Source organism: Agaricus bisporus, assembly GCF_000300575.1.
Source record: "Agaricus bisporus var. bisporus H97 unplaced genomic scaffold AGABI2scaffold_7, whole genome shotgun sequence".
NCBI classification, from domain to species: Eukaryota; Fungi; Basidiomycota; class Agaricomycetes; order Agaricales; family Agaricaceae; genus Agaricus; species Agaricus bisporus.
The window spans coordinates 1,732,778-1,757,574 of NW_006267370.1; the positions used below are offsets into that span (position 1 = coordinate 1,732,778).

The following is a 24,797-nucleotide window of genomic DNA, read 5'->3' on the forward strand; positions in this document are numbered from 1 at the left end:
TTTCGCATGCCATTGTACGCGTCGCCATGTTCCAGAACTGGTTTGTTTTCTGGTTTGCTACGCGTTACTAGTCACGCTCCACAGGGTCACGCGAGTCGTTGTCGCTCACTGGCATACCCGGATTGCGTCACCATAGCTGATCAACAGCCTTTAGTACAGTGCATTTTCTAAGGTAAACCTCTATGCATTATCTACAAGCCCTACGTTGACCCAACTTCCGGTACCCAACCAGTTAGCAACGTGTCACCGTGTTTTGCCCTAGATTCAAATCGTTTCTTGTATCCTGCCCAATAAGAAAGCTCTAGTCTCATCAGTAACCATGATTTCAAAAGTCATTGTATTCAAGTGCAAAATGAAACGACTTCGTGGTGTCGGTATCCTGTGTTACTCGGGTCTCAGCGATTCAGGGACATGCATCATACCTCTTTGTGTCTAGAAAGGCGAGTGACACTGGCCCCTTAGAACGAGACAATGACTGGTGTACATGGCATGATCAATTCAGTGCATATCACTTGTCACAATGATGTTCTTTGTGGTAAGCGCCAATATTCGCTGACTTTCAAATCTTTGTTTTACCACGACTGGGAATCGAACACAGGAACATCATCTACTCGTCAGCTCTATTCGCTTTAATGCCTCCGCTCCTAGCTATCGACAACTACACCTAATCCTTGTGGGGCTAGATGGTCGTACTAGAAACCTCCATCCTAGACGACATGCAGATCTGACAGCGGCAATTCACTCGATTATAGGACAGATGGGCTTTTTTCGGCTGAAAACGGGACTTTCCTCCGCTACTGCAAGTCATTTTGTTGCTGGCTCGGGTGCACGATTACGTTAATCTTCACATGAACACAATGGAAGTTGTACCAAACCTGATCAGGCGCCTGGTCAAACCTCACAGGCCTCACCCGCCACCATAATACCTCCAATTGTGATCGAATCTTTCCTCCTTCACGACCCCTGATGTGTCTTTTTCTCAAGGTAGGTTTGCATGATTCAACTTCGTGCCCTACGCTGATAAAACTTCTAGCTCATGCCCAGCTATCAATCCGTCTCTTGGATATGCTATATAGAGTAGAATGTTCTTCTTCCACAGCTAAATCGCCTACATGCTGCGTTCGAAGCAGCTCAGGCAATGCATCCTTCGTCTGAAGCTAGGAGATTTTGGACGGAGGCTCAACAGCTGCCAGAAGTTAATTTTATGAACTACGACACTACTTTGGGAAGGTGATTTGGACATTGGCAATACGCACTTTTTTGTCTCTGAACATCATCAGCTTCAAGTTGGCGGACAGCATTACTCAGGTGAGTCTGAATCCGGGTCAAAGGTGGAAGACGAGGAAGAAGATTTGCGGAATTTAACATCGATCCATACTCAAGCTACAGGAGAGTCAATGATAGACTCCTGATATTTGCTTGTCATGTCCTCCGAGGGAAGACGCACTCAAACGACCATTAGATAGTTGTCTTACACGTTCAACGCAATTGCCTAGTGCCATAACCCTAACAAAGCAATCCAATTAATGAAAAACTATACTGGGGGTTTTATTGGTACAATAAGTTGAGAATGGTTCCTAACTAGAACTCGAGCGTCCTATTATCACCTCTCGGATCAAAGAGTGAGACAAAGACAAGGATATCAAAGTATAAATAAGCCACAAACAGAGAGAAAAGAAAAGAAAAGTAGTCATAGGGATAATGTTAATCTGTGTTAGTTCCTGTATGGAACGAGGGAGTGGATATTTGGATGGCCTGATGGGCCTTATGATCTGTATAGTTAGTAGAAAATCCTAATTGAGCGCGAAGAAGACTCACATTAACGTCGCCACTTGTGAAGATTGAGTTTGAAAAATTTTCCCGTTGGGGATATATGCTCCTCTTCCATGGAATCTTCCCTCACCAACGGTAGGAATCGTTCCAAACCCGCTTGGACGTTCTCTTCCAATACCGGTTTCAGTCTCTCTAAAGAGTCACTATAAGGCATCTCGAATCGATCTTCATTTCCATCTTTTGGCGTCACGATGCTCCCAGCACCTAATACGATCCCCAGAGCATGTATCGCTGCAATTGTTGTTTCCACTCTTTTCAGAAATACTCGAACCTCCTCGGAGTTCACCAAGGGTATAATATGCACAATCGCATTAGAACATGTGCTCGCGAACGTCCGGTTTTGTTCGGCTTTCTTGCTCTTGTGACTACTTATTTGACTGTCGACTATTGTGTGTAGGGTGGCAAGCAGGCGATTAGCGTCCACGGTGAAACGGAAGGTTGTCATGTTGAGAATACTTGCTCGTGTCTTTGGATCGACTGGCCTCTGATCGAAAATATCCCTCATCAGCTTGAGATACTGGAAAATGACCAAGCCAAGGCGGTATGCCGTTATTGAAATGGCTTCGACTTCTTTATCTTTGATTCCGAACGACTACCTTCCTTATTCTGATAAGTTCTATTTTTATCTTTATTTCTATTTTCGGTATCCCTCTCCAAGTTACATTTCGAGCCGCTTCCGCATATACTACACAGTTCATTCTATCGTACTATACAGTTTATCTTATGCCGAAATGTGGCCGAGTATTTATACCCTCAGCCACCACGTTTTCACCTCAGTGGTCAACAGACAATCGTTGACGCTGAGGTGCGTAGTTTATACTCATTTTATCTAACTTATACTTACCCATGTTCGTAGTTTACATTTCTTTAGGTAAATATTATAAAGTGGTCAACAGACAATCGTTGACGCTGAGTTTACATTTCTTTAGGTTATGGGCCCCGGTCTGTAAACTTATATCAACGAAAAAACACACACAACATAAACCACTAACTCACTTTCAACATGGCCAGCACGGGCGGTAGTGCACCTCCAATTTTCGCTGATGCAGCAAAATTCAACGGAACGAACTGGGTTACTTGGAATGGGTTGATTAGGATAGCCGCCGACTTACGAGGCGTCTTTGGTTACCTCGATGGTACCATTCCCAACCCATCCCCACAGAATAACATTACTACAACTCTGACCACCACCACAGCAGCGGACACCGCTCCGACTGTTCAGACACCAGCTGATACACCCTGGGAGTCGACCACCCCCTCCGCTAATGAGTGGCGTGTTCGAAACGCCTGGACGATGGGCTTGCTCATATATAACACGGCCGACCCGGTAGGACTTGGCATAAACATCAACGGGTCAGCCGCAGATGCTTGGAAGTCGTACACAGACACATACCAAATCACCTCCGAGATCGCTCTCCTTAACGCCGAGCAAGACCTTCGTAACATAGTCTTCAGTGATGGGGAGGATTTTGTCGACTTCATCTCCCGCCTCCACACAAAGTGGTCGAACGCTACAGCTTTGGGCGCACAAATCAGTGATATATCGTTCAGGACTATCATCTTGAATGCATTGCCGCGTTCATGGGATCCTATCGTTGCCACCCTTTATACCACTCAGACCTCCCGTGATGCTATAAATCAACTCATGACTCACTGGGCGAGGATCAGCCGTGATCGTACTAACAACCCCCAAACTACCACTTCGGCACTCCAAACAACTTCTAATAACCGTGGTTGTCAGCGCTCGCAGAACTCCAACCTCTTGTGCACCAACTCCAACTGTGGTAGACGTGGCCACATGATCGAGAACTGCTATTGGCCGGGAGGGGGGAAGGCAGGACAGTTCCCTGTAGGATTTGGAAAACGGAGAGGAACGAACAATGCCGCAACTACCAATACCGACCAAATGTCCGCTAACTCTGCAGCGAACACAACTGAACAAGTTTTTGCGCTCGTCGCCCATGCCCAGCACGACACAGTCTCAGAGGTACCACCTTCCCCAAACCATCCTTCGTCACCCTCTTCTGACAGATACGATGTCAGGCCGTCCTGCAATACCACCCCACTTACAGTGACGGACAAAACCGTTGCAATGTTTATAACACCTTCAAAGATACTATTATAGCATGTGACGAACTAACCGTGACATTACGTAATTGACATCGTTTGAAAGCTATGCTTCGTGGCTTTAATTCGATAGTAATACCATTATGTAATTCCAAATATTCGTCGAAATACTGGCAATTTACTAACAAAGATGCATTGCAACAGTTTTGTCCCTCTCATTCACCAAGTACAAATCTCTATGTTTAGTACTTAGTATAGCCTCCCTTTGCCTTGATTACAGCTTCTACCCTTCTAGGCATACTCTCTATCAAATTCTGACACACCTCAGGCTTTATATCATTCCACTCCTTATCCACTCTTGTCCAAAGTTCTCCAATTCCCCTAGGTGCTTCTTCATACTCTTCAAGCTTGATTTTGAGGTGGTCCCAGAGATGTTCAATTGGATTGAGGTCTGGAGACTGTGCTGGCCATGGCAATAAATCAATGTTGTTCTCTTTGAACCAGTTCTGGGCCTTTTTAGACTTGTGCTTGGGGTCATTGTCCTGCTGAAATATGAAATCCTCCCTTTCTTTCCCATAATACTCCACACTATCCTCCAGATTGTCCTCCAAAATGCTAACATATAGATCAGCATCCATTTTACCTTCAATTTGGCATGCATAGCCACATCCCTCCCAAAACATACAACCCCACATCATCAAAGAACCTCCTCCAAACTTCAAAGTCCCAGACACCAGTCTATCACTCAAGCCTTCTCCATCCTTTTTCCACACCCATTTTCTTCCATCTGACCCCAAACAATTAATCTTTGTTTCATCAGACCATACTACCCTTTTCCAGTCTTCTATTGTCCAGTTTTGACGAGCTAAAGCCCAGTCCAAGCGATCCTTGCGGTGTTTGGGCTTGAGCAAAGGACGTTTAACCTTTACTACAGCCTTCATACCAGCGCGGGAAAGAGTTCTACGTATGGTCTTTGTAGAAATTGAGTGGGGCAAGCTGTTGGCAAGTAGTCTCTTGACTTGAGAAGCGTTGTCAGCTTTTTGAGAGGTGATTAAGCGAACAGCGTAGCGGGTATCAGAAGATGTAAGCAGTCTAGGACGACCACCTGAGGATGTAGCAAGGTTGGGACGGTGCTTGGATCTAATTCTGGATATAGTGGAATGATGTATGCTGGTAGAAGTAGAAATTTCATGAGCTGATGCTCCTGAATCAAGCAAATAAAGGATATGAGAGAGCTGACTTGGAGTGAGGGGCTTCATTGTAAAGAATCATGCCAAAGATGCTCTGTATATATACTCAAAGTGTGGCTGTGCTGACTTTTCATCTTTGTTGAATGTGGCTGTGCTGATTTTTCAAGTCAGTCAACAGAGTCAGGTGACTTTATACTTGGTGAATGAGAGGGACAAAACTGTTGCAATGCATCTTTGTTAGTAAATTGCCAGTATTTCGACGAATATTTAGAATTACATAATGATATTACTATCGAATTAAAGCCAAGACGCATGGCTTTCAAACAATGTCAATTACGTGATGTCACGGTCAGTTTGTCACATGCTATAATAGTATCTTTGAAGGTGTTATAAACATTGCAACGGTTTTGTCTGTCACTGTACATTCGGGACGATTAAAGCGGATGATTGGAGGGGGGACGACCGTGAAATTACGCAGTCTATACCTGAGTGCCACAATGTCGATATAAATGTTAACGACGTTATTACCTTGCTTGATTCTGGTGCGAGCGACCACTGTTTCGTTGGCAGACCCTTGTTCTCCAAATATCAAGCCATTTCACCGCCTCGTAAGGGGAACTCTGCAGGAAAGGATTCAACATTCACGATTGACGGTGCAGGGACAGTGGAATTCACCACAATAGTGGATGGAGTGTCGTCGAGGATCGTGATGAGCGACGTTCTAACAGAGTTGAAAGCTTTATGTGAAGATTGTATATATGGCACACATACTACTCACCCGTTTCCCGAGTCGACCTCTGTTGAAACTGAAGCCCTACAACGCGTCTACATCGATATCTGGGGACCGTCACCCGTCCAGTCGGCTGGTGGGTCGAAATACTTCATGCTGATTATCGACGGCGCCACATCTTACAGAACGGTCCACTTCCTACCCACAAAGTCGGCCGACGCTACGCTGAAGGTCTTCAAGGATTTCCATCGTCAGGCAGAGCGACAGACGGGCAAGACACTGAAGCAGGTAAAGGTGGACATGGGAAGGGAATGGTTCAACGCCTCGTGGGACGCATACATAAAGGAACACGGTATCACCCTTGACTTTACTACTCCTTATGCCCACCAACAGAATGGCAAGGCTGAGCGCTCTATGCGAATGCTTCTCGACACCGCCCGTACGATGCTCGCTGATTCTGGCTTGCCGCAGAAGTATTGGGCAGATGCTGTCCATACTGCTGCTTACACTCGTAACTTCATCCCAAACACTCGTACGCCTGACGTCATACCCGCCGAGGCGTGGTCGAACCAGAGACAGGACCTTTCACATCTCTGTCCTTTTGGTTCTATTGCATATGCCCATATCCCCACTGAAGTCAGCCCGTCGAAACTATCGGCACGTTCTGTCAAACTGGTCCTTATTGGATACTATGATAGAACGGGGTACAAACTGATGGACCGGTCGACAGGCGCCGCCTTCAAATCCCGCGACGTAATTTTCGAGGAGGCTAAACCTCACTATTTGACTGACCCAATTGTTACCTACCCCGCCGACGACACCCAGACCGCAACGCCACGCTCATCAGCCATTGCACCCCGGCCTAAACCTATTTCGTCGTTACATCCTGCTCCAGTTGCCGTCACTTCGCCACATAGCCAGTTACCTACTACGTCCCCGAAGCCAACTGCCGTCCCGCAACCACAAGGCACCCCCGATATTTCGGATAGCGAGGATGAAGTGTCTGAAGCCATCATACCTGACGATGACGCTCCCATTGCTATCCGTAAACCAAAGAGGGAGGTTAAGCTAAGCTCGAGGATGAAGGATAGTCTGGAATACATGAATAGGCCTACTGCGAGCATGGTCTCCACATTTGTGGTGGACGATTCGGCCGTGCCTAGTTCTTTCAAGCAGGCTATGTTACGCCCTGATCTCTGGATGGAACCTATGTTGAAGGAGCTGGCTGTTATGGAAGAGAAGAGCGTTTTTCGCCTTGTCCCTCGGCCGGTTGGCAAGAATGTCGTCAAATCTAAGTGGGTGTTTGCGAATAAGTATGATGAGGAGGGTAATATCGTGACTCGGAAGGCGAGATTGGTGGCGAAAGGATTTACGCAGATCCTGGGGGAGGATTATGACGAAACTTACGCTTTGGTTGCTCGTTTGGAGTCTGTCCGACTGGTGTGTGCAGTCGCTGCCTCCCTTGGTCTCCGCCTCTGGCAGGTCGATTTCGTTTCCGCTTTCCTGAACAGCAAGAATTCCTTCGAGGTCTACATGGAACCTCCACCGCGTTTTGACGAGGGGGGAGATCGGGTGTGGCTGCTCCTCAAAACCCTTTATGGAACAATGTAGGGTGCCCATGACTGGGCACAGACTCTCGAACATGCTTACCAAGGCCACGGATATTATACTTCCAAAGCAGACCCACAAGTCCGCATCAAGACTGTCGATAACGAGCTCACCTTGACATCCACATGGACTGACGACATACTCGGCGCATCCTCGACGGAAATGGGGGAGATTAAGGCCAAGGAGGAGCTGAGAAGTAGTTATGAAATCAAGGATTTGGGGACAGCGAGATTCATCCTGGGCATGAAAATCGAACGTAATGACGCCGACGGTAGCATCACCTTATCACAACGGGCATACTGTGAACAAATGCTCGAACGCTTTAGCATGGATGAAGCAAACCCTTGTCGGACCCCTTTGCCTACTAGCGTTACTCTCTCAATCAAGGACTCGCCTAAGACGGAGGAGGAGATTATGGACATGAAGGGCGTACCGTACCGTGAGGCTCTTGGATCCCTCAGGTGGCTTCAAGTCGCAACTCGTCCCGATTTATCATTCGCTGTCAATTTACTTTCCCGCTTCGCAAATAACCCCGGTAGAGCACATTGGAATGCACTCAAGCACACACTCGCATACGTCAAGGCAACACTCGACTATGGAGTAACATACTATCACAATTCCAGCCTACGCCTGTTAGGGCGACTGTGACTGAGATGTCACAGGTCACACCTGAACTTAAGAACTATAGAGGAAAGTGACAAAAGTTTATTAGGCGTGAACCTAAGAGAACTCGACGGAGTCTTCTACAAGTTTCTACCTACTTTATATACCTAGACTACGGCGCACAGACCAACTACCCTAGGTAACTTATTTATATACTGACATGTGAAAAGAAGTACGTATGAGAAAGTAGACTAATTATACATTTGACATGAGAAAAGAAGAGTGGAGTAAGAAGTAAGTAAACAAAAGTAAATTGATCATAAAAACGTCAACAGCACCAAACAAACCATAAAAGTGTCCACAAGCACAAACAACTCCTAAACCGGTAATCTACTCACACAAACCAATACGTCCCGAAGTAGTTACCTAACATCGCATCACATGGACATAGCACAAAGAATCCAGCTATTGCCCAGTGTCGCGGCCCCCAGTATCCCCATCTCTGTATCACCCACGCCTTCTGCTCCTCATAGTCCCACATTGCTAAGCATACCCTCCCACACCGTCTGCACCGATGATCCGATAGGTTCCAACCTACCGGCCTTGCCTCTCTTCCTATAGCCGCCGCCGCCCTTCTCCATTGTACTTGCTCCGCATGGTTCGGAGGCAAGAAAGATAAGATTAAATCGATAAGTTCAATTGGTAAGTCTGTAGCTTGCGCCATTTTAGCAGTATGCCGATAGTTTAGCCTCCGTCGAACTGTAGCAGCAGAGGGAAATTATTATGTAATAAAATATGTGACAGATGTGACAGCGTGACGCCGTGACATTCTGGCAAGGTTCTAACAACGCCCCTTTGGATATGTCGACTCGGACTACACTGGAGATGTTGATGCGCGTCGCTCTACAGAGGGACATATATTCTTCGTAGGAGGAGGACCAGTGTCTTGGGCTACACGCCCAATTGTTACTGATGTGTCACGGAGGTTTGAGTAATGATGTGACGGAACTATTTGATTGACATTGTTTGCTATCTCATGTAATATTTGTTAAGGTAAACGAATAAGTTCTATGACGTCTACAAATTTCTACATGTACCGATATTAAGGCTTCAATATCTGGAAATGCTTCTTATTGGGAAATATCCTTCGGTCAATGTTTGTCAACATTAAAAGTTGTTTCTGGGTCCCCGAATTATTTGCCCCTGGTTCCCCAGCTCTTTTCAATCCAGCTCAGCTTTATTGCGCACACGATTTATTGGTCACGAATATAGAATTAAATTGAAAGTTAAGATATAAGATAAATAAGATATCAATTTATTTAGAAGCACGCGATAATGCTCTCAGACTCGTCAATATGATCCTCGACTGCAAAATTAGTGCACGGTAATTCTGGAGCAGTTGCGTCATCACCCAAGAGAGGGTACTTTGCCTGATCTTCATCAAGGCTTGCACTGAAACACCTTGAAAAAAATAAGCTTAAGTAATCAAATATGGCAAATGACATACTCGGAAATGTCATCCTTGCTGTATTTTTCCCTCATCGATCCCAATAACTTATCAACCCTATTCCAATATCTGTGTCCTGAATAGACGAGGAATACAGAACGCTGAGCAGAAGTTAATCAATAAGTCAATCTAACACACAAAAAAGGAAACTTACTAAAAAGGCAAAGCAGGCAGCCATATTGATGGTCAACTGCAACTTGGGGGCGACTTTGGCTTTCGCAGCAAGGAATGCCCGACAGAGAGAATGTATATCCTTCTGACGATGGGCACCCTCATCCAAAGTAAATTTCTGAATCTATGAAGATGCGATGGTGAGTGATATGAAGAAGATTATCACATTGACTCACAATGGTTTTGAACTCGTTGCGCACAACAATAAGCTGCTCAGATATCAATTTCTCAACCACACTTTGCTTGGCCTCATCAGCAGCCATTTCGGAAGTGAATCCAATGCGCGGATACTTCCTCAAAATGTTCTAATGCATTTTATTAGCAGCACGTGTTAAAAGAGAACTTAACTCACCATGACATGTTCGAGAGGCTTCTCACCCGTGTACCAGGAAATTGCGGGGTTGGCAAGAACAAGAAAACTAAATTTACGAATCTTGTTCTGTATAACCAGAAGTTTTAAGTCAATAATAATGGTGAAAACGGAATACTTACCAACAATGCATTAGAGGGTGCCCATGGCCCACTGGCAGCCTTATACATTCTTTCAATATCAGCTTTCTGTCTTTTATTGCTCGCATACAAAGCAATGAGCTTCTGTTCCAGAGTATACTGCAACGCGTGTAAGTCAACAAAAGTTTTTCAAAAGAAGAAAGTACATACATGAGCAAATCGTCGTACAACGTCATCAGCTTCGAGGCCATGAAGGCCATTCAGACGCGCTTGGTCCTCTGCAAAGTTGGTCAGATCTTCCGAAAATTTGCGCTTGAGGATAGTTTGAGGCCGGTATTGGCTCAATGGGAAAGTGAATTCCTCGACTGAGGGACTCGTCAACCGTGAGGACGCCGAAGTTGATGTTTCCCTGTCTTCTGCAGATAAAGCTACCCTCTCTTCACTCTCTTCTGGAGCCTCCAATGTATTGCGAGAGTCTTCAGAATGAGAGTCATGGGTTGCATCTGGCAGGACGGGACGTGAAGAGTCAGAGGAAAAAGGCTGAGATGAACGAGCGTGCAGGGGCTGAGTGTTAGGCCGTTTACGGATGAGAGCAGCAAGTAGCTCATCTTCGTTTGAGGCCATAGTTTAAATGAGCGGCTGGACAAGTAAAGAATGAAAGAAGTCAGTTGGAGGAGGGAAAAAGAGTGAAACAAATACACGTAACTCGCAGCTCGTGTCACGCATCATCATGTCAGTTTCACGACCACTGACTGAAAGAAAAGGTATTTCCAGCTATTTACTCTTACCAACATATACTCAATGAATCGTTTGAAGAAATTTTTCTCGAGGATCCAGACGATCGCAAACGGCTCATATGTGAGATCTGCTCAAGGTGGTTACATCCTCGCAAATATGTCAAGAAGTCTCTTTTGCGCACTGGAACACACAACCATCTGAGGAGTGCTCAACATAAGCAAGCAGAAGAATATATGAGAAGGCAGACGTACCAAGCATCTGACATCCAAATCGAAGCTTCTCCACCTCCACCTCCCGCTCATTTGCCGTTTATGCATATCATGAATGCAACTTCGGGTTCTCTTCCAAGCGTGCGGGACATCTTTCGAAACTCTGTTCCTGGTCAGTATTTTGATCGGGCAGGAAACAAAGTGGTTTTTTCTGCTGGACACGATGAATCTTTTCAAAACATCACCGATTCTTCAGCTTCTTTGAGTGAAGAACTCACTGAATTGAATCCGGTAGATTTTATACTCGATGAATCGGATCAGCTACTTTCAAATAGTAACCCAGCAGTAACCCAGCAGCAACAGCTTGATACGGAAATGTTATTGCTTGACAACCTGTTTCCGGAGATTGAGATAGATACTGAATGGTTTCCTTATACCTCAAAGACAGTGAGTCAAATAAGTGGAGGCGAAAGGCGGACAACTCACAATCTATGCGCTACAGATGTTCATCTTGGATTACATTGACAATCTCCCTCGACTGCGGCTGTCCGATGACCATCTCAAACTTATTTTGTGGGTAATGAAGGAATGCGGGGTATCCGACGTCCCATCATTCCATGCCGTGCGTAAAATGCAGAAAGACTTGCAGGATATGGTCGATTTGAAAGCGGAACTTCACACATCCTCTTTATCAAACCACTTCTATATGAATCGGCCGGCAAAACTGTTAGCACTTGTCAGTCAACTGATGGTATCAATGTAATAAAAAGACTTACAGTTTGATCTCAGGACTGGTCAAATCCCCAAGTTCGACCATTGATGCAGCTCTATCCAGAGGTGGAGGTTCCGATCACGGAGTTTTGGCAGGCGTCGAAGTGGGTGGATGAGTCAAATATCGATGATGAAGCACCAATGTGGGCGGACTGGGATAACCCCGCCAAAGTACATCGCCATTACTTCGTGCAAGAATTGGCAATTACGGAAGAGGATGACTTCGTCTTGATTATGAAGTGGTTGTCTGTAAAAGGACAAATGGCTGCCAGCGTTAGGAGAGTGGTTATGGATGAACGGGTGAGAGTTTACTTCCTCACCTGGTGTATGTCGCTGATTCCCTTATCCAGACCGGCGTGTTTGTTATCAGTTCAGAGGACACGCGCCGAATTCCTGCATCGAGCCTGCGATATAATATCATTGACATAAGAAGAAATTACGACGTACTGTTTTTGAATGAGTCCGATAGGGTGCGATATCCCCAACCAAATCCATTGCGTGCTGTTGGTGAAGGAAAGCCAATGTTTCGTATCCGCGCAATGGTTTGGAGTGACGATGCTTCCGGGAATCAAAGCAAACAATATAATCAGCACACAAATACCTGCATCATTAACTTGAACATACCGCATCGAGTTACGTCGCAAGAATACTTTGTGCGGTTTTGTTCTACATCACAATATGCATCTTCGTCAGAACAATTTGCTGCCTTGGTGACAGATTTGTGAGTATCGCAAAAATTTACTTGATAGAATGTCAACTCACGCAATAAACAGTAATGTTCGCTCTTGGCATGTGGCATATGACTGCAAGCTTGGAGTGGAAATCGTCTTCCAGATAATACTGCACGTTCTCCCTGGAGATAACCCACAACAATCTGAGACAGCATCGCATATCGGAGTCAAGGGGAATCATAACTCGAGACGTGACAAGGTGGGCGGCACGGAGGTGGAGAAAGAAAAAGAAGAAACGTACCTCAAACTTCATGTGGTCAGTTTGCTTCTGATAAGGGATGATGTGATCGATGGCTTATATCCTGATTACAGGCGGTCAAATCAGATTCTGATGAATCGCGAAGGGTTAATGATACAATTGCCATCATTAAAGCACAGCTCCGGGCAGCCTGTCGTGGAGATAACAAGCTTCTCAGCGAAATCACCACAAGAGAAGGAGTTAAGGATAAACTTGCTCACCATTGGACTACGCAGCTCCTGGATAAAGCTAAGATATTGAAGGAGGAGATGAAGAAGGCGCACCCGAGATCAGGGAAGGAAGTTTTAGCAGCTAACATTGAGACGGAGCTGTGGAATTGGCTTCTCCAACAGCCAGAGGCTTGTGGCAGGACAGACATTCAGGCCGGGATCCACTACAACCCGTTACTTGATATTCGAGGTTTGTGAAAGTTCAGAACCCTGGAGATTATACAAACATGTTGGTTAACCTGTGTTTGTCAGGTATCGACGTTCATAAAGACACACCAGTGGAGATTTTGCATACATATTTGCTTGGGAACGACAAATATGTCTGGCATCAGACGTGGAGTAACTGGTTGAGCAAGGATTGCGAGGGTGTATTTACCAACCGACTGCAGTCGGCTGACCTTGATGGGCTGACCTCGATGCCGCCACGTGCCCAGTACATGATACGTTTCAAGAACAATCTGATAGGTAAACACTTCCGATGCCTCCAGGAGCTTGCCATATTTCAGCTACACGGTCTGGTCAGCCCAGAAATATTTGATCTATGGCGCACCACTGGAGAGCTCGGAGCGCTCTTGTTCTTTCCCGAAATCCAAAATATGGATGAATACCTTGTAAGTACTTATTTTATATCGTTTAATTGTTGATCTAATTGTTATGCGACAGGCCGATCTTCAAATTCTCATTGATAACCTCCTCGATGCATGGGGCCAGGTCGATCCACGACGGATTATTGCAAAAATCAAGTTACGTCTCATGCCATATTTAGTGCAGGATATCCGCCGCTTTGGGCCGGCCATCTTGTACTCTACGGAAATATTTGAATCGTATAATTATATTTTTCGTCTCTCCAGCATCCACTCGAATCATCACGCTCCAAGCCTTGACATTGCCAGTGACATAGCCGGAGCTGAGCGACTTAAACATCTCATCAGCGGTGGGTGGTGGCTCAATGCGAGAAAGGAATGGGTACAGGCAGGTCCGGGAATCCATGAAACATTTGCGAGGGATAAAGACATCCGGTGACGACTGGGATGGCCTATCGAGGACATGACATTAGGTGGTGCGTCTTATCCTCTCCAATCCCACTCATTATTAAGGCAACACAGGTACAATAAAAGCACCAGAAGTAGCTAAACATTCTCATACGTCTTCCGGTGAAATACTCTCAGCCGAAACCAAGCTTTCGGCTCAGTACGTTCCAGAGCTGGCCACTCAACAGTGGCTCCTCCATGCAAAGGTTATCTCCCAGTCAAAGGACATGTGTAAGGAAGGATCATGGGTTTTTTTTAACAATCGAAACGTGAGCTTTTCTCCAGAGTCCACGCACGAGCTACAAGCTGAATCTGAAAATCTGAGTCGCAGGGCAAAAACTCTGTGGGCCGCATCACTCGCATTCTCATGTCAGTTAATTCGGAGCGTTCTTGGATCATACTCCGTGCATTTGATGTCTGTGAAAACCGGGATGCACGGCTCAACATGCCTGTTCTCATACCTTCAATGGATGGCGTCATCCTCATAAAACCATCCGTATGTAGACTTACACCCATGAAATCTACCCTACTGACCGTTTGTGCAGGCTCTTGTCTTTTCCTTCAACGCTCAACATGATTGCTACACGGCTCAATGCTCCCTCTCATCAACAACAGGTCAATTCTTCAAGCAAGAAAGGATAAACACATCCATACAAAAGACCACCGTTCTACATACACAATTGGACCGTTTTCTGATTAATATGCATGCTCTTCACAACGCCCATCTACTGCGTCAAGCGCTGCCTCGTTCTCTCACGCAGCCTATCCCACTCCATCGAGACATTGGCGAGGAGATTCGAAAGGGGCTTAGTGTTGGTTTGCAGGTATCAGGCCGAGTTAAGCGTGATGCCACCAAGGCGAAAGTGGCACAGACACGACAGAGGAAAAAAGATATGCAGACCAGTCAGAGCGCTCCGGGTGGCGTCGCGGACGCAGCCCCTGCTTAGATCTCCAATATTGACGAATATACAATTATTACAACATTTCATTTCAATATCGACAAATCTTATATCAATGTCCTGACGACATCTCAAAGGTCACATATCATTTGACACTAAATAAATGTCGTAAAATACTCGGTGATCTAAAGATCAAGGGACCTAAGGGTCAAATGCTCTCGTGATATTCGGATTCAATTGGCGGTGTAGTAAGCGCCAGGAAACCGTTGTGTTATCAACGGTGGAGGCAGAGTATATGGCCTTCACGAGGGCGACTCAACAGGCCATTTGGCTTGACAAGTTCATGTGCGAGATTGGGTTGAAGCAGGAAAGACCTACGAATGTTTTTGGGGATAACACAGGAGCGATCGCGAATACGCAGAACAATAAGAACCACCGCCGAACTAAACACATCGATGTTAAGCATCACTTCATCAAGGAGACAGCAATGATGGGTTTGGTGGCGTACCCTTATGTTTGCTCAGCAGAGAACCTGGCCGACATTCTTACAAAGTCACTCCCAAAGGATGCCGTTACATATTCTTGCGAGGAAATGGGCTTGTGTGGATGATACGTCGAAGCAGGGGGAGTATTGAAATGGCTTCGACTTCTTTATCTTTGATTCCGAACGACTACCTTCCTTATTCTGATAAGTTCTATTTTTATCTTTATTTCTATTTTCGGTATCCCTCTCCAAGTTACATTTCGAGCCGCTTCCGCATATACTACACAGTTCATTCTATCGTACTATACAGTTTATCTTATGCCGAAATGTGGCCGAGTATTTATACCCTCAGCCACCACGTTTTCACCTCAGTGGTCAACAGACAATCGTTGACGCTGAGGTGCGTAGTTTATACTCATTTTATCTAACTTATACTTACCCATGTTCGTAGTTTACATTTCTTTAGGTAAATATTATAAAGTGGTCAACAGACAATCGTTGACGCTGAGTTTACATTTCTTTAGCCGTATTGCTAAACATGGCAATGTGATCACGTTTGATGATCGGTTTTGCTGTTGATATCCGCTCGATGTCTTGGACAATTTTTGGGATCATGTCGCATAGAAAATCGACCTCCCGCACAACCTTTGTCTGCATGGTGTGGGAGAAAAGACGGTTATGATTTACAGCTCATGTAAAGAAGAATGCATTTTGCTCACCCCACTTCCGTACTGTTCATCCCGTCGGACCAAATACTCTGTCATCTGTGGCCAATTATGTTGTTAATCAGCTCGACTATCATGGAAATTTGTTGTACTTACCGGCAAAATGAATTGTAGTATCCTTTTTTCTACCAAGTTTATTTGTTGCCGCGATACGGTTGCGAGAGCACTTGAACCGTCCTCGATACTGAAAATCAATTCGCATGCATATTCCCACTGTTCCCTTGCTGATTCAGTAGCACGTAGGTACTCCTTCAATTTTGTATTCGTTAAGATAGCCACTTGTATATCCTGATACGCTTCGTCCGATATTCCAAGTGCTACACTCAAAAGTTTCCATTAATAAGAAATCAATGGAATAACAGGTTCACAAACCTTTCAATTCTTCTACGAGATCCAGATACACTTCGTGGGATTTAAGGTCCACGGCTACATTCCCCGCCGATTCAACGGGCGCCAGGTCGGGAATTTTTGCTGCAAGCGAGGGTATTACGTTGTTTCCACCCGTGTTCAGCAGTTTTTGGTAGCATTGTTCAACGGATTTAGCATGCTAACGGGATACGTCATAAGCCACAGGTCTACCTGAATAGAGAGACACCTTACCCAAGAGATAATGCCATGAAACTTATGGATGATTGTGATTCCCTTCAACTTGAATGATTCTTTCTCGTCCTCGAATTTACTGTTCGACATTAACTCGTTATCCGTAACTTTGAACCTTAATTCTAGCAATTTTGAATGATAGGATTGCGCGAGTTTCAGAAGATCCATGAGTGCACAGAATGCATCATCATATAATCCACTCGTCTTTGCTTTGTCATTTTCCAGTTGCGTTGAGCTTATACTGTCAATGGGTGAATATTGGGAGAGGAAGATTACTTGGAAGACTCACGGATCGATATCTAGTTGTGCGACAGGGAGTTTCGACTCGATGCTCGTAGACAGATCTCCGATTAAGGCGACTGTCAAATGGAATACGCTGTACACGTTCAACGCTGGACTATATGACACACGTGTGCGAAAGGACGTACCGCTGCGCATCACCAGACGGCTCAACATACGAAGAGTGTGCTGAGCCGACATCAGACGAAGTAGAGTTATTGGTGGATGAGTTATTGGAGTATGAAGACATGAGAGAATACGAGGTAAGTTGTTTGCTAATGACTCGTTCAACAACTCTCGAGACATTATATATTCCGCGACTGCCAGCAATTTGAATAAGTTGGCAAAAAACGATAAAACTTACTTTAGGGTACCATCGGGCCGGGATCTCAAAAAGAAGAAGGAAGCTGAGGTTCAGTTTCGCATGTCATTGTACGCGTCGCCATGTTCCAGAACTGGTTTGTTTTCTGGTTTGCTACGCGTTACTAGTTACGCTCGACAGGCTCACGCGAGTAAGTAGTTCATTGCCGTTCATCGTAACTCATACTCGGATTGCGTCACCATAGCTGAACAACAGCCTTTAGTAGTGCATTATCTACAAGCCCTATGTTGACCCGACTTCTGGCGCCTACCCAGTCAGCTATTTCAATCTTTTGCTCCAAATCCTAACTAACTCTTGTATCCTGCGCAAGGAAGCTCATGTTATCATGAGTCAGTATTGGGAGGCATCGTCAACAGCGACAACGTCATTGTTATTTTGTATAAAATATGAAACGAGTAGGCACCTAATGGCAATGTTTCAACTGGTCACATCGAATCACGATTTAGATTCTACCGATAGTGGGATAAATATATTGGCACAAAGGAATTCGCAAAAGAGAAGCCATCGTACATTGTTTTTGACGCATCTCCACCCAAAATATCCTTCTTCCTTTCATCTTGAACCTTGGAAAGAAACAATGAATTCGTTGCCATCGCCTGGCGCTCAGCGCTAAAACGACTGCAAAACAATAGGGCTTCCGAGGATTCGTGGCGCGTATAGTCTCTCTCTATAATAATCCAGGTAAATCTCAACGATTCAACATCATTGTGTCTATACAACTCCCATAATACGACTTGACTAGTATGACTGTGAAGGCGTATGCGTAGTACGACAGCGCGATCAATTCGGTTCATATCACTTGTCACAACGTCGTTCGATTGAAACCTTGCTTTGTGGACCCACAGAAAATACAATGACTAACGGGGCGGGTAACACATTGTAACCATACACATTGTGAATCATGATGCCGCCGCAACAACGTAGATCGCTCGGTGCTAGATGCACATGTGTTCACATTCAATGCTTCTATTTTGGGAACAAGTTTGACCCCGAGCATTGGCGCAAGGATGTTTTCAGTGGTGGGCTTTAGAGATTTACCCTATTCACGGATCCCCGAAATTTGGAACTCCTCCCGCCACTTATCTTCCCAGCAGCCGGCCTGGTGCGTGAACTATCGTCGGTGAAGGAATCTCGGCGGCTCATCGACATCAAGGACGTCTTCTTGTTGGTGTCTTGAACGTGAGCATCGAAGATTTGTTGGTGATCTGCACCAAAGACTAATTTTGATATCAAAGGCCCCGAAAATTCCGAGTCACCTAGTTCTGATCAGCAATTCGCTACAACGAGGTATGTCTTTTGTGGTCAACTCCGATCAACACCACGCATTTCCAAGGGAATCTGCTAGGAATTTCGGTCGGCGCGGTAATTTTGATGTTGGGAACAGCAGAGTTGTTCAACATGTTCTTCAAGATTCTATCACTCGTTAATATTTTAATCGGGTCGAACAATTTCCAGGCTTTTGTTCTGATCCTGCCAGTTATTAGTTTCTAACTTCATCAGGTGTTGGGAGAGGACGTCGACACGGGCTTGAAATGATTGAAAAAGCTGTTGATCAAGGAAGAGTCAGAATCCCGCATGCGCCGAATAGGGAAGCATCTGGGATCCAACCGTTCTGAGTGTTGATGATGAGGGTGTTTCCTGTACGTCCCTTCAAGTGCTGTGAACCTACATCCAAAGTCTTTACCTCATTAGTAATCACTACTTGTACTTTTCATTTCCCTCCATTTTCTGGCTTATTCAGTATAGTATATTTCCGAGGCATATTTAAATTGTTGTATCAATGGACTCACAAGGCAATAAACAATTTCATATAGTAGTTCTGATTCGACATGCTGTCCGAAAGCGCGCTCAACAATGCTATTAATCAATCCAAATCGGTTCAACTCGTAAATGAGCCTTCGGTTTATACCTCTTCCCTTTCTTCCGCTCGTCCTCATATTCTGCGTCCATTCGCATTTTTACACTTCTATGAACTTTCACTCCATGAGTTATTTGCTTGGGTATGAAACGCGGCCGAGCCAGATTCGATCTGTCGTGACATTACATCAATGATTATGAGTACGGTATGATGGATCTGGCACGTACCCAAAGCGCGTCACCCATTCGTTATTACCTCGTTGGTATCTTAATTGTAGTGGAAGAATCTCCAAGATCCACCATCCTTTCTTAAGTTTCAATTGGTCATACGCTGGTGAAAGCGCATCGTTCAATTCTTCGGCTTCTTCTGAGCCCAAAAAAGGCGATGAATGGACAGCGTGGTGAGCATGTATCCCAGCTGGACGTTTCTTGGAGAGAGTCGCATGTAATCGGACTGGAATAGGTACTTCAGGCGGTTTTTGGACCTTGTGCTCGGGCTTGATTTTATGAGGTCGCGGACGGGGTGTAACAAAAGGATACAGGGTAGCGGGATCTAGACCTATTTCTCGAAGTCCCTCGGAGTCGAACATGATACCAGTATTGGCTTTGAAGCATTCGCGAACCATCCAACGAAGAGGTATACGGGCGAGAGAATGACGGGTCTTGTTACTTACAGACCCACCACCCACATCACAGTGACAACCCTATAAGTAATTGATTGATGGTGCGTAAACTCTAAAGATCGTGAAGAAATAAGATTACGTACTGCAAACCAGACTTCTTCAATGTCAGTGGGAACTTCCAATTTCTTTCGTGCCGAAGCGGAATACATTGCCTCCATCGTATCTAGTTTTTTATCATGTGTCGAGCCACCGATCCGGATCTCATTTATTCGGAACCCGCCGCTTTTCTCTGACCCGCCTCTCACGCTTCTAGTATTAGATCTCTTTTCTGAAGGGTTGTGAAGCGATGGAGAGGTAGGTGTAGACGGCTCCTTTTCATTGAGGGAAGTGGTCGGAGACATGCAGGGTTGCGCTAGCTGCGATGAACTAGCCTGGACGCCAAGTTGAGCTTCCTGATCCGTTGGTCGGTTCCAAAGGTTAGTCTTGAACTTAGAACGGCGTTCATCAAGGGAGATTGCGTGTCTGAAGACGCGAACGATGCCGTTTGACGTCGTGAAAGGAAGCCTCTTCGGGAATATTCCAACGGAATCAACTGTGTCCCTGTATACAGATGGAGGTCAGCAGTGAATCTGAATACGAAGAGAGCTCATGTACCAAACACCGAGAAAGTCAATAGTGACATCACTACAGAATGCTTTCTTGAATCCATTTGATTGCTCCCACCCGATATGATCAACACGCGTATACATCTTGTATGCGAAGGGAATTTGTTGAAGGTTATCAGCAGGGAGAAGCCCAATTTTGTGCAACATGCCAGCGAGACTTCGAGCGGTGTACGCTCCCCGTGAAAACCCGAAGATACATATCTTGTCCCCCTCGATATCTATATGGGCTGTTGTCAGCAAATTTCAAGCATGAATAAGTTGCGGTCGTACAGTTTTGCATAAGAAACTCATAACCACCCATAACATGAGAATCCAGGTTCCACGCAACCATTTCATCTAAAGTCTTTACATGCGTGGGTCAGTCAATAGGTCACCACACGACGAAACGCTAAACACCTTCTGGAAAGCTGACCACCAGGGCGCCACAGCCTTGGAAGAGGTGTAGGTGCCGATGCCAGACTGGTTGTGATGAGTGAGAACGAAGAATACTCAAGTTGGTGTGAACTTACCTGGTAATAAACCATCTGTTTATTCCTGTCGTTCTTCTTCAGGAGAGAAACAAGTTGTACGATGTTGGAATTATCGGCATCAAACTGATCTCCTGTCCCGTCGAAGCACAACACGAGTGTCCTGTGGTCGTGTTCTGGTGGAATGACACTAGGGACAGAGAGAGTTGCTTCGGAGTTCAAGGAAGTTGGTAAAGTCGGCCTGTAGACATCGGCCTGCTCATTGTTGACTGTGTCCTTTGTTGATGCCATCGTACGTCCTCCACGTCAATACTCACTATCTAGAGTATGAAAATAGCAGAACTTGAAAAAGAGTTTGTTGAGTTAAAACCTGGTGTCAGCCTCGAGGATTGATTCAACCAGCAAGATGAAACAGAGGCACCAAATGAACGAGAGGACGGTCGCGCGAGCTGAAAGCGGGATACGTCGTGTAGGGATTCTACTAGTGCTGAAAAAATTATATATCCCTGAATGATATGACACATGCCGACGGTTCTGAAAACGTAACCAGCGCTTAGCGCTAGCCTGCCTTGTCTTTCAATATGCCGAAAATTGAACAATCCGATCAAAGCGCGATTTTGAGTAGCTTGAGCTTTAGCGTCGTCTTAGGGTCAACCCAATAGACGACACCAGGCGAGACTACATTTTGGCAGGTGCAATGTTAAATGTTAATTCAGAATTTGTTACATACATTCAAGCAGAAACAGTGTGAAGGCCCCTCTTCGGAGTTGAGTCGCACCTACGTCGGAAGTGGATGCTAGCATCCAGTATCAGAAGGTCGGCAAGCTTCACAGCGTTAGCCTCGGCGAGCATGATGCCTTGATCAGCTTGAATTCGAGCTCTAACCGCCGAGACGACGTAGGCTCATGGTCAAACATTGGTCAGCATATCCACGTGATTTCGTCGATAACGATGATATCATCATATCCCCAAGGGCCGAATGCATTAAAGCAGCCCCTACCTGTCAGCTCTACCATCGTTAATGCCTCCGCCCTGATCAGCGACGCCTCCTAATCGTTGTGGCGGGCTAGCTGATTGTAGAAAAAGTCTCTTCAAGGTCGAAGTTCTGGACTTGTGTGGCGAATTCACTTGAGGCACGCTTTCGGCGGTTCGGCCGAAATGTTTGGCGGTCTCTCAGTCTAGCTGCTATCCGAGTCGTTTTGTCCTGGCCACATGGACACAGATTTATTACTGGACTCCTCTGGTTGTTCAAGCTCGAAATTCTACCTGATATCGCCTGACATCTACTATTGCAAGATGGTGCTCACGGATCCGTGATAACACCAAGATCGAATAGTCATTCATTAATTGTAAGTAATAAAATACCACATGCTGCGCCTTGGAACTAAAGCCCGATGGAGCTAGAGTTGATTTGAACCGTGCTCAACACTGTTACTACGCAATCCAAGTCGGTTCAACTTGTATTTTAGCCTTCGGTTCGTATTTTCTCTCTTTCTCCCGCTCGTCTTCATATTCTGCTTGCCTTCGCAACTTCACACTTTGATGGACTTTGACTCCATGTGTGCTTTGCCTAGGTATGAAACGTGGCCGAGCGAAATTTGGTCTGTTGTGTCATTTACTTCAATAATTATGAGTACAGTATGATGGATCAGATGCTTACCGAAAGCGCGTCACCCGTTTGCCATCGCTTTGGTGGTACTTTAATTGTAGCGGAATAATCTCCAAAATCCACCAACGCTTCTTAAGCTTCAGCTGGTCATAGGTCGGTGATAGCACATCCTGCAGCTCCTCTGCCTCCTCTGAGCCTAGGAAAGGCGATGGATGGAAGGTAGGGTGAGCTTGTATCTCCGCTGGACGTTTCTTAGAAAAAGTTGCACGCGGCGGTCGTACACGAATGGGGACTTTGGGCGGGTTTCTAATTTTGTGCTCAGCTTTAATTTCATGATGTGCTGGACGGTCCAGAACGTCAGGATAGAGGGTAGCGGGATCTAATCCTATTTCTCGGAGACCCTCCGACTCGAACATGATACCGGTTTTGGCTTTGAAGCATTCGCGGACCATCCAACGAAGGGGTATACGAGCGAGAGCATGACGAGTCTTGTTGCTCACAGCCCCGCCACCCACGTCGCAGTGGCAACCCTATAATTGGTCAATGACGCGTAAAGATTATGAAGAAAGATCATATAACGTACTGCAAACCAAACTTCTTCAGCGTCGGTTGGAGCTTCCAACTCATTTCGCGATGGAGCCGAATGTGTTTCCTCCTTCGTATCTAGTTTACCATCGTGCTTTGAATCGCTGTTCCGAGTCCCAAATCTTCGAAGCTCATCATCTTTCGGTGGCGGCATGCCCCCCATGTTTCCATTGGCAGGTCTTTCCTCTGAAAACGATGGAGAAATAGGTGTAGACGGAGTTTTCTCATTGACAGGACTGGTCGGAGACATATAGGGCTGCGCCGGGTGCGACGGACTTGCCTGTATGCCAAGTCGCTCTTTATGATGCGTTGATCGGTCCCAAAAGCTAGCTTTGAACTTGGATCGACGTTCATCAAGCGCGACGGCATGTCTGAAGACGCGAACAATACTGTTCGACATCGTGTAAGGGAGCTTCCTGGGGAATATCCCAACAGAGTCAACTGTATCCCTGTATACAGATGTAGGTCAGCAGCGAACTTGAATACGAAGAGTTCATATACCAAACACCGAGAAAGTCAATGACGACATCACTACAAAATGCTTTCTTGAAACCATATGATTGCTCCCAGCCGAAATCATCGATGCGGGTATACATTTTGTATGCAAAGGGAATTTGTTGGAGGTTATCAGCAGGGAGGAGTCCGACTTTGTGTAACATGCCCGCGAGACTTCGAGCAGTATATGCACCCCGTGAAAACCCGAAAATGCATATCTTGTCTCCCTCAGAGTCTGCATAGGCCTGAATCAGCGAACTTCAATGAAGGATAGGTTAAAACCATACGGTTCTGCATAAGAAACTCATAGCCGCTCATAACGTGAGAATGCAAATTCCACGCAAACATTTCGTCCAAAGTCTTTGCACGCGTCAGTAGGTCAATAGACCAGGCAGCAAAAGTTAAGCACCTTTTGAAAGGCTGACCACAAGCCCGTCGCAGCTCTAGAAGGGGTGTAGGTTCCGATTCCAGACTTGTCGTATCGATCAGCGAGAACGGGTATTTCTCAAGCCCTCGACAAACCTACCTGGTAATAAACCATCTGTTTATTCTTGTCATTCTTCTTCATGAGAGAGACAAGCCGCACAACGTTGGAGTTATCAGCATCAAACTGATCTCCCGTTCCGTCGAAGCACAACACAAGTGTCTTGCGATCGTGTTCTGGCGGAATGACTCTGGGGACAGAGACAGAGACTTCCCTGGTAGGATGCGGCATATGAGGTGGTTCGGAACCCGCGGTCCGTGTTCGAGAAGAGGTCAGGGTGGGCACAGTCGCTTTATAGTCTTTAGCTCGCTCATTATTGACTGTGTCCTTCGTCGATGCCATCGCAGGTCGTCCAACGTTAAGGCTCAATATGTATGATACGGAGATAGTGGAAAGTGGGGAGAGTTTACTGGGCAGAAACCAATGGTAGCCTCAGGATGGGTTCAAATACCAAGTTCACGAGGGAATCAGAGGCTCCAAATTAACGAAAGAAAAGTCGCCAGCTGGGGCCAGATACGTCATGCAGGGGATTCCAG

At 45.8% G+C, this 24,797-nt stretch overlaps 7 protein-coding genes across 7 annotated transcripts; 2 read left to right on the top strand and 5 right to left on the bottom strand.

Annotated features, from left to right (window-relative positions):
• Positions 1–1,819: 1,819 nt before the first annotated feature.
• Positions 1,820–2,278, bottom strand: AGABI2DRAFT_119733 (hypothetical protein; the record flags this gene model as incomplete). The annotated part of the gene is made up of 1 exon (XM_006462838.1): positions 1,820–2,278. The coding sequence occupies one exon, from the start codon at positions 2,276–2,278 to the stop codon at positions 1,820–1,822; it is 459 nt and encodes a 152-aa protein (XP_006462901.1).
• A 768-nt stretch (positions 2,279–3,046) lies between these two features.
• Positions 3,047–3,682, top strand: AGABI2DRAFT_52770 (hypothetical protein; the record flags this gene model as incomplete). Its single annotated transcript, XM_006462839.1, has 1 exon — positions 3,047–3,682. A coding segment is annotated over one exon (636 nt), but the record flags the coding sequence as incomplete, so codon positions are not given.
• A 5,668-nt stretch (positions 3,683–9,350) lies between these two features.
• AGABI2DRAFT_144350 (hypothetical protein) lies at positions 9,351–10,783 on the bottom strand (the record flags this gene model as incomplete). Its single annotated transcript, XM_006462840.1, has 7 exons — positions 9,351–9,492; positions 9,539–9,639; positions 9,693–9,833; positions 9,886–10,014; positions 10,062–10,148; positions 10,202–10,318; positions 10,370–10,783. The coding sequence occupies 7 exons, from the start codon at positions 10,781–10,783 to the stop codon at positions 9,351–9,353; spliced, it is 1,131 nt and encodes a 376-aa protein (XP_006462903.1).
• Positions 10,784–11,686: 903 nt separating this feature from the next.
• AGABI2DRAFT_152282 (hypothetical protein) lies at positions 11,687–15,054 on the top strand (the record flags this gene model as incomplete). Its single annotated transcript, XM_006462841.1, has 10 exons — positions 11,687–11,842; positions 11,896–12,177; positions 12,228–12,598; positions 12,651–12,868; positions 12,934–13,266; positions 13,293–13,687; positions 13,740–14,052; positions 14,279–14,376; positions 14,439–14,603; positions 14,653–15,054. 10 exons carry the CDS (start codon positions 11,687–11,689, stop codon positions 15,052–15,054), a joined length of 2,733 nt encoding a protein of 910 aa, XP_006462904.1.
• Positions 15,055–15,968: 914 nt separating this feature from the next.
• AGABI2DRAFT_186723 (hypothetical protein) lies at positions 15,969–16,379 on the bottom strand. Its single transcript, XM_006462842.1, has 3 exons — positions 16,312–16,379; positions 16,210–16,254; positions 15,969–16,141 (listed from the first exon to the last, which is right to left on the bottom strand). Exons 2-3 carry the CDS (start codon positions 16,252–16,254, stop codon positions 16,001–16,003), a joined length of 186 nt encoding a protein of 61 aa, XP_006462905.1. The 5' UTR covers positions 16,312–16,379; the 3' UTR covers positions 15,969–16,000.
• A 2,886-nt stretch (positions 16,380–19,265) lies between these two features.
• AGABI2DRAFT_224560 (hypothetical protein) lies at positions 19,266–21,556 on the bottom strand. Its single transcript, XM_006462843.1, has 7 exons — positions 21,131–21,556; positions 21,018–21,080; positions 20,892–20,964; positions 20,611–20,839; positions 20,100–20,556; positions 19,562–20,037; positions 19,266–19,505 (listed from the first exon to the last, which is right to left on the bottom strand). Exons 1-7 carry the CDS (start codon positions 21,377–21,379, stop codon positions 19,337–19,339), a joined length of 1,716 nt encoding a protein of 571 aa, XP_006462906.1. The 5' UTR covers positions 21,380–21,556; the 3' UTR covers positions 19,266–19,336.
• Positions 21,557–22,522: 966 nt separating this feature from the next.
• AGABI2DRAFT_119741 (hypothetical protein) lies at positions 22,523–24,603 on the bottom strand (the record flags this gene model as incomplete). Its single annotated transcript, XM_006462844.1, has 7 exons — positions 22,523–22,691; positions 22,749–23,227; positions 23,281–23,731; positions 23,784–24,012; positions 24,065–24,137; positions 24,187–24,249; positions 24,304–24,603. The coding sequence occupies 7 exons, from the start codon at positions 24,601–24,603 to the stop codon at positions 22,523–22,525; spliced, it is 1,764 nt and encodes a 587-aa protein (XP_006462907.1).
• Positions 24,604–24,797: the final 194 nt, after the last annotated feature.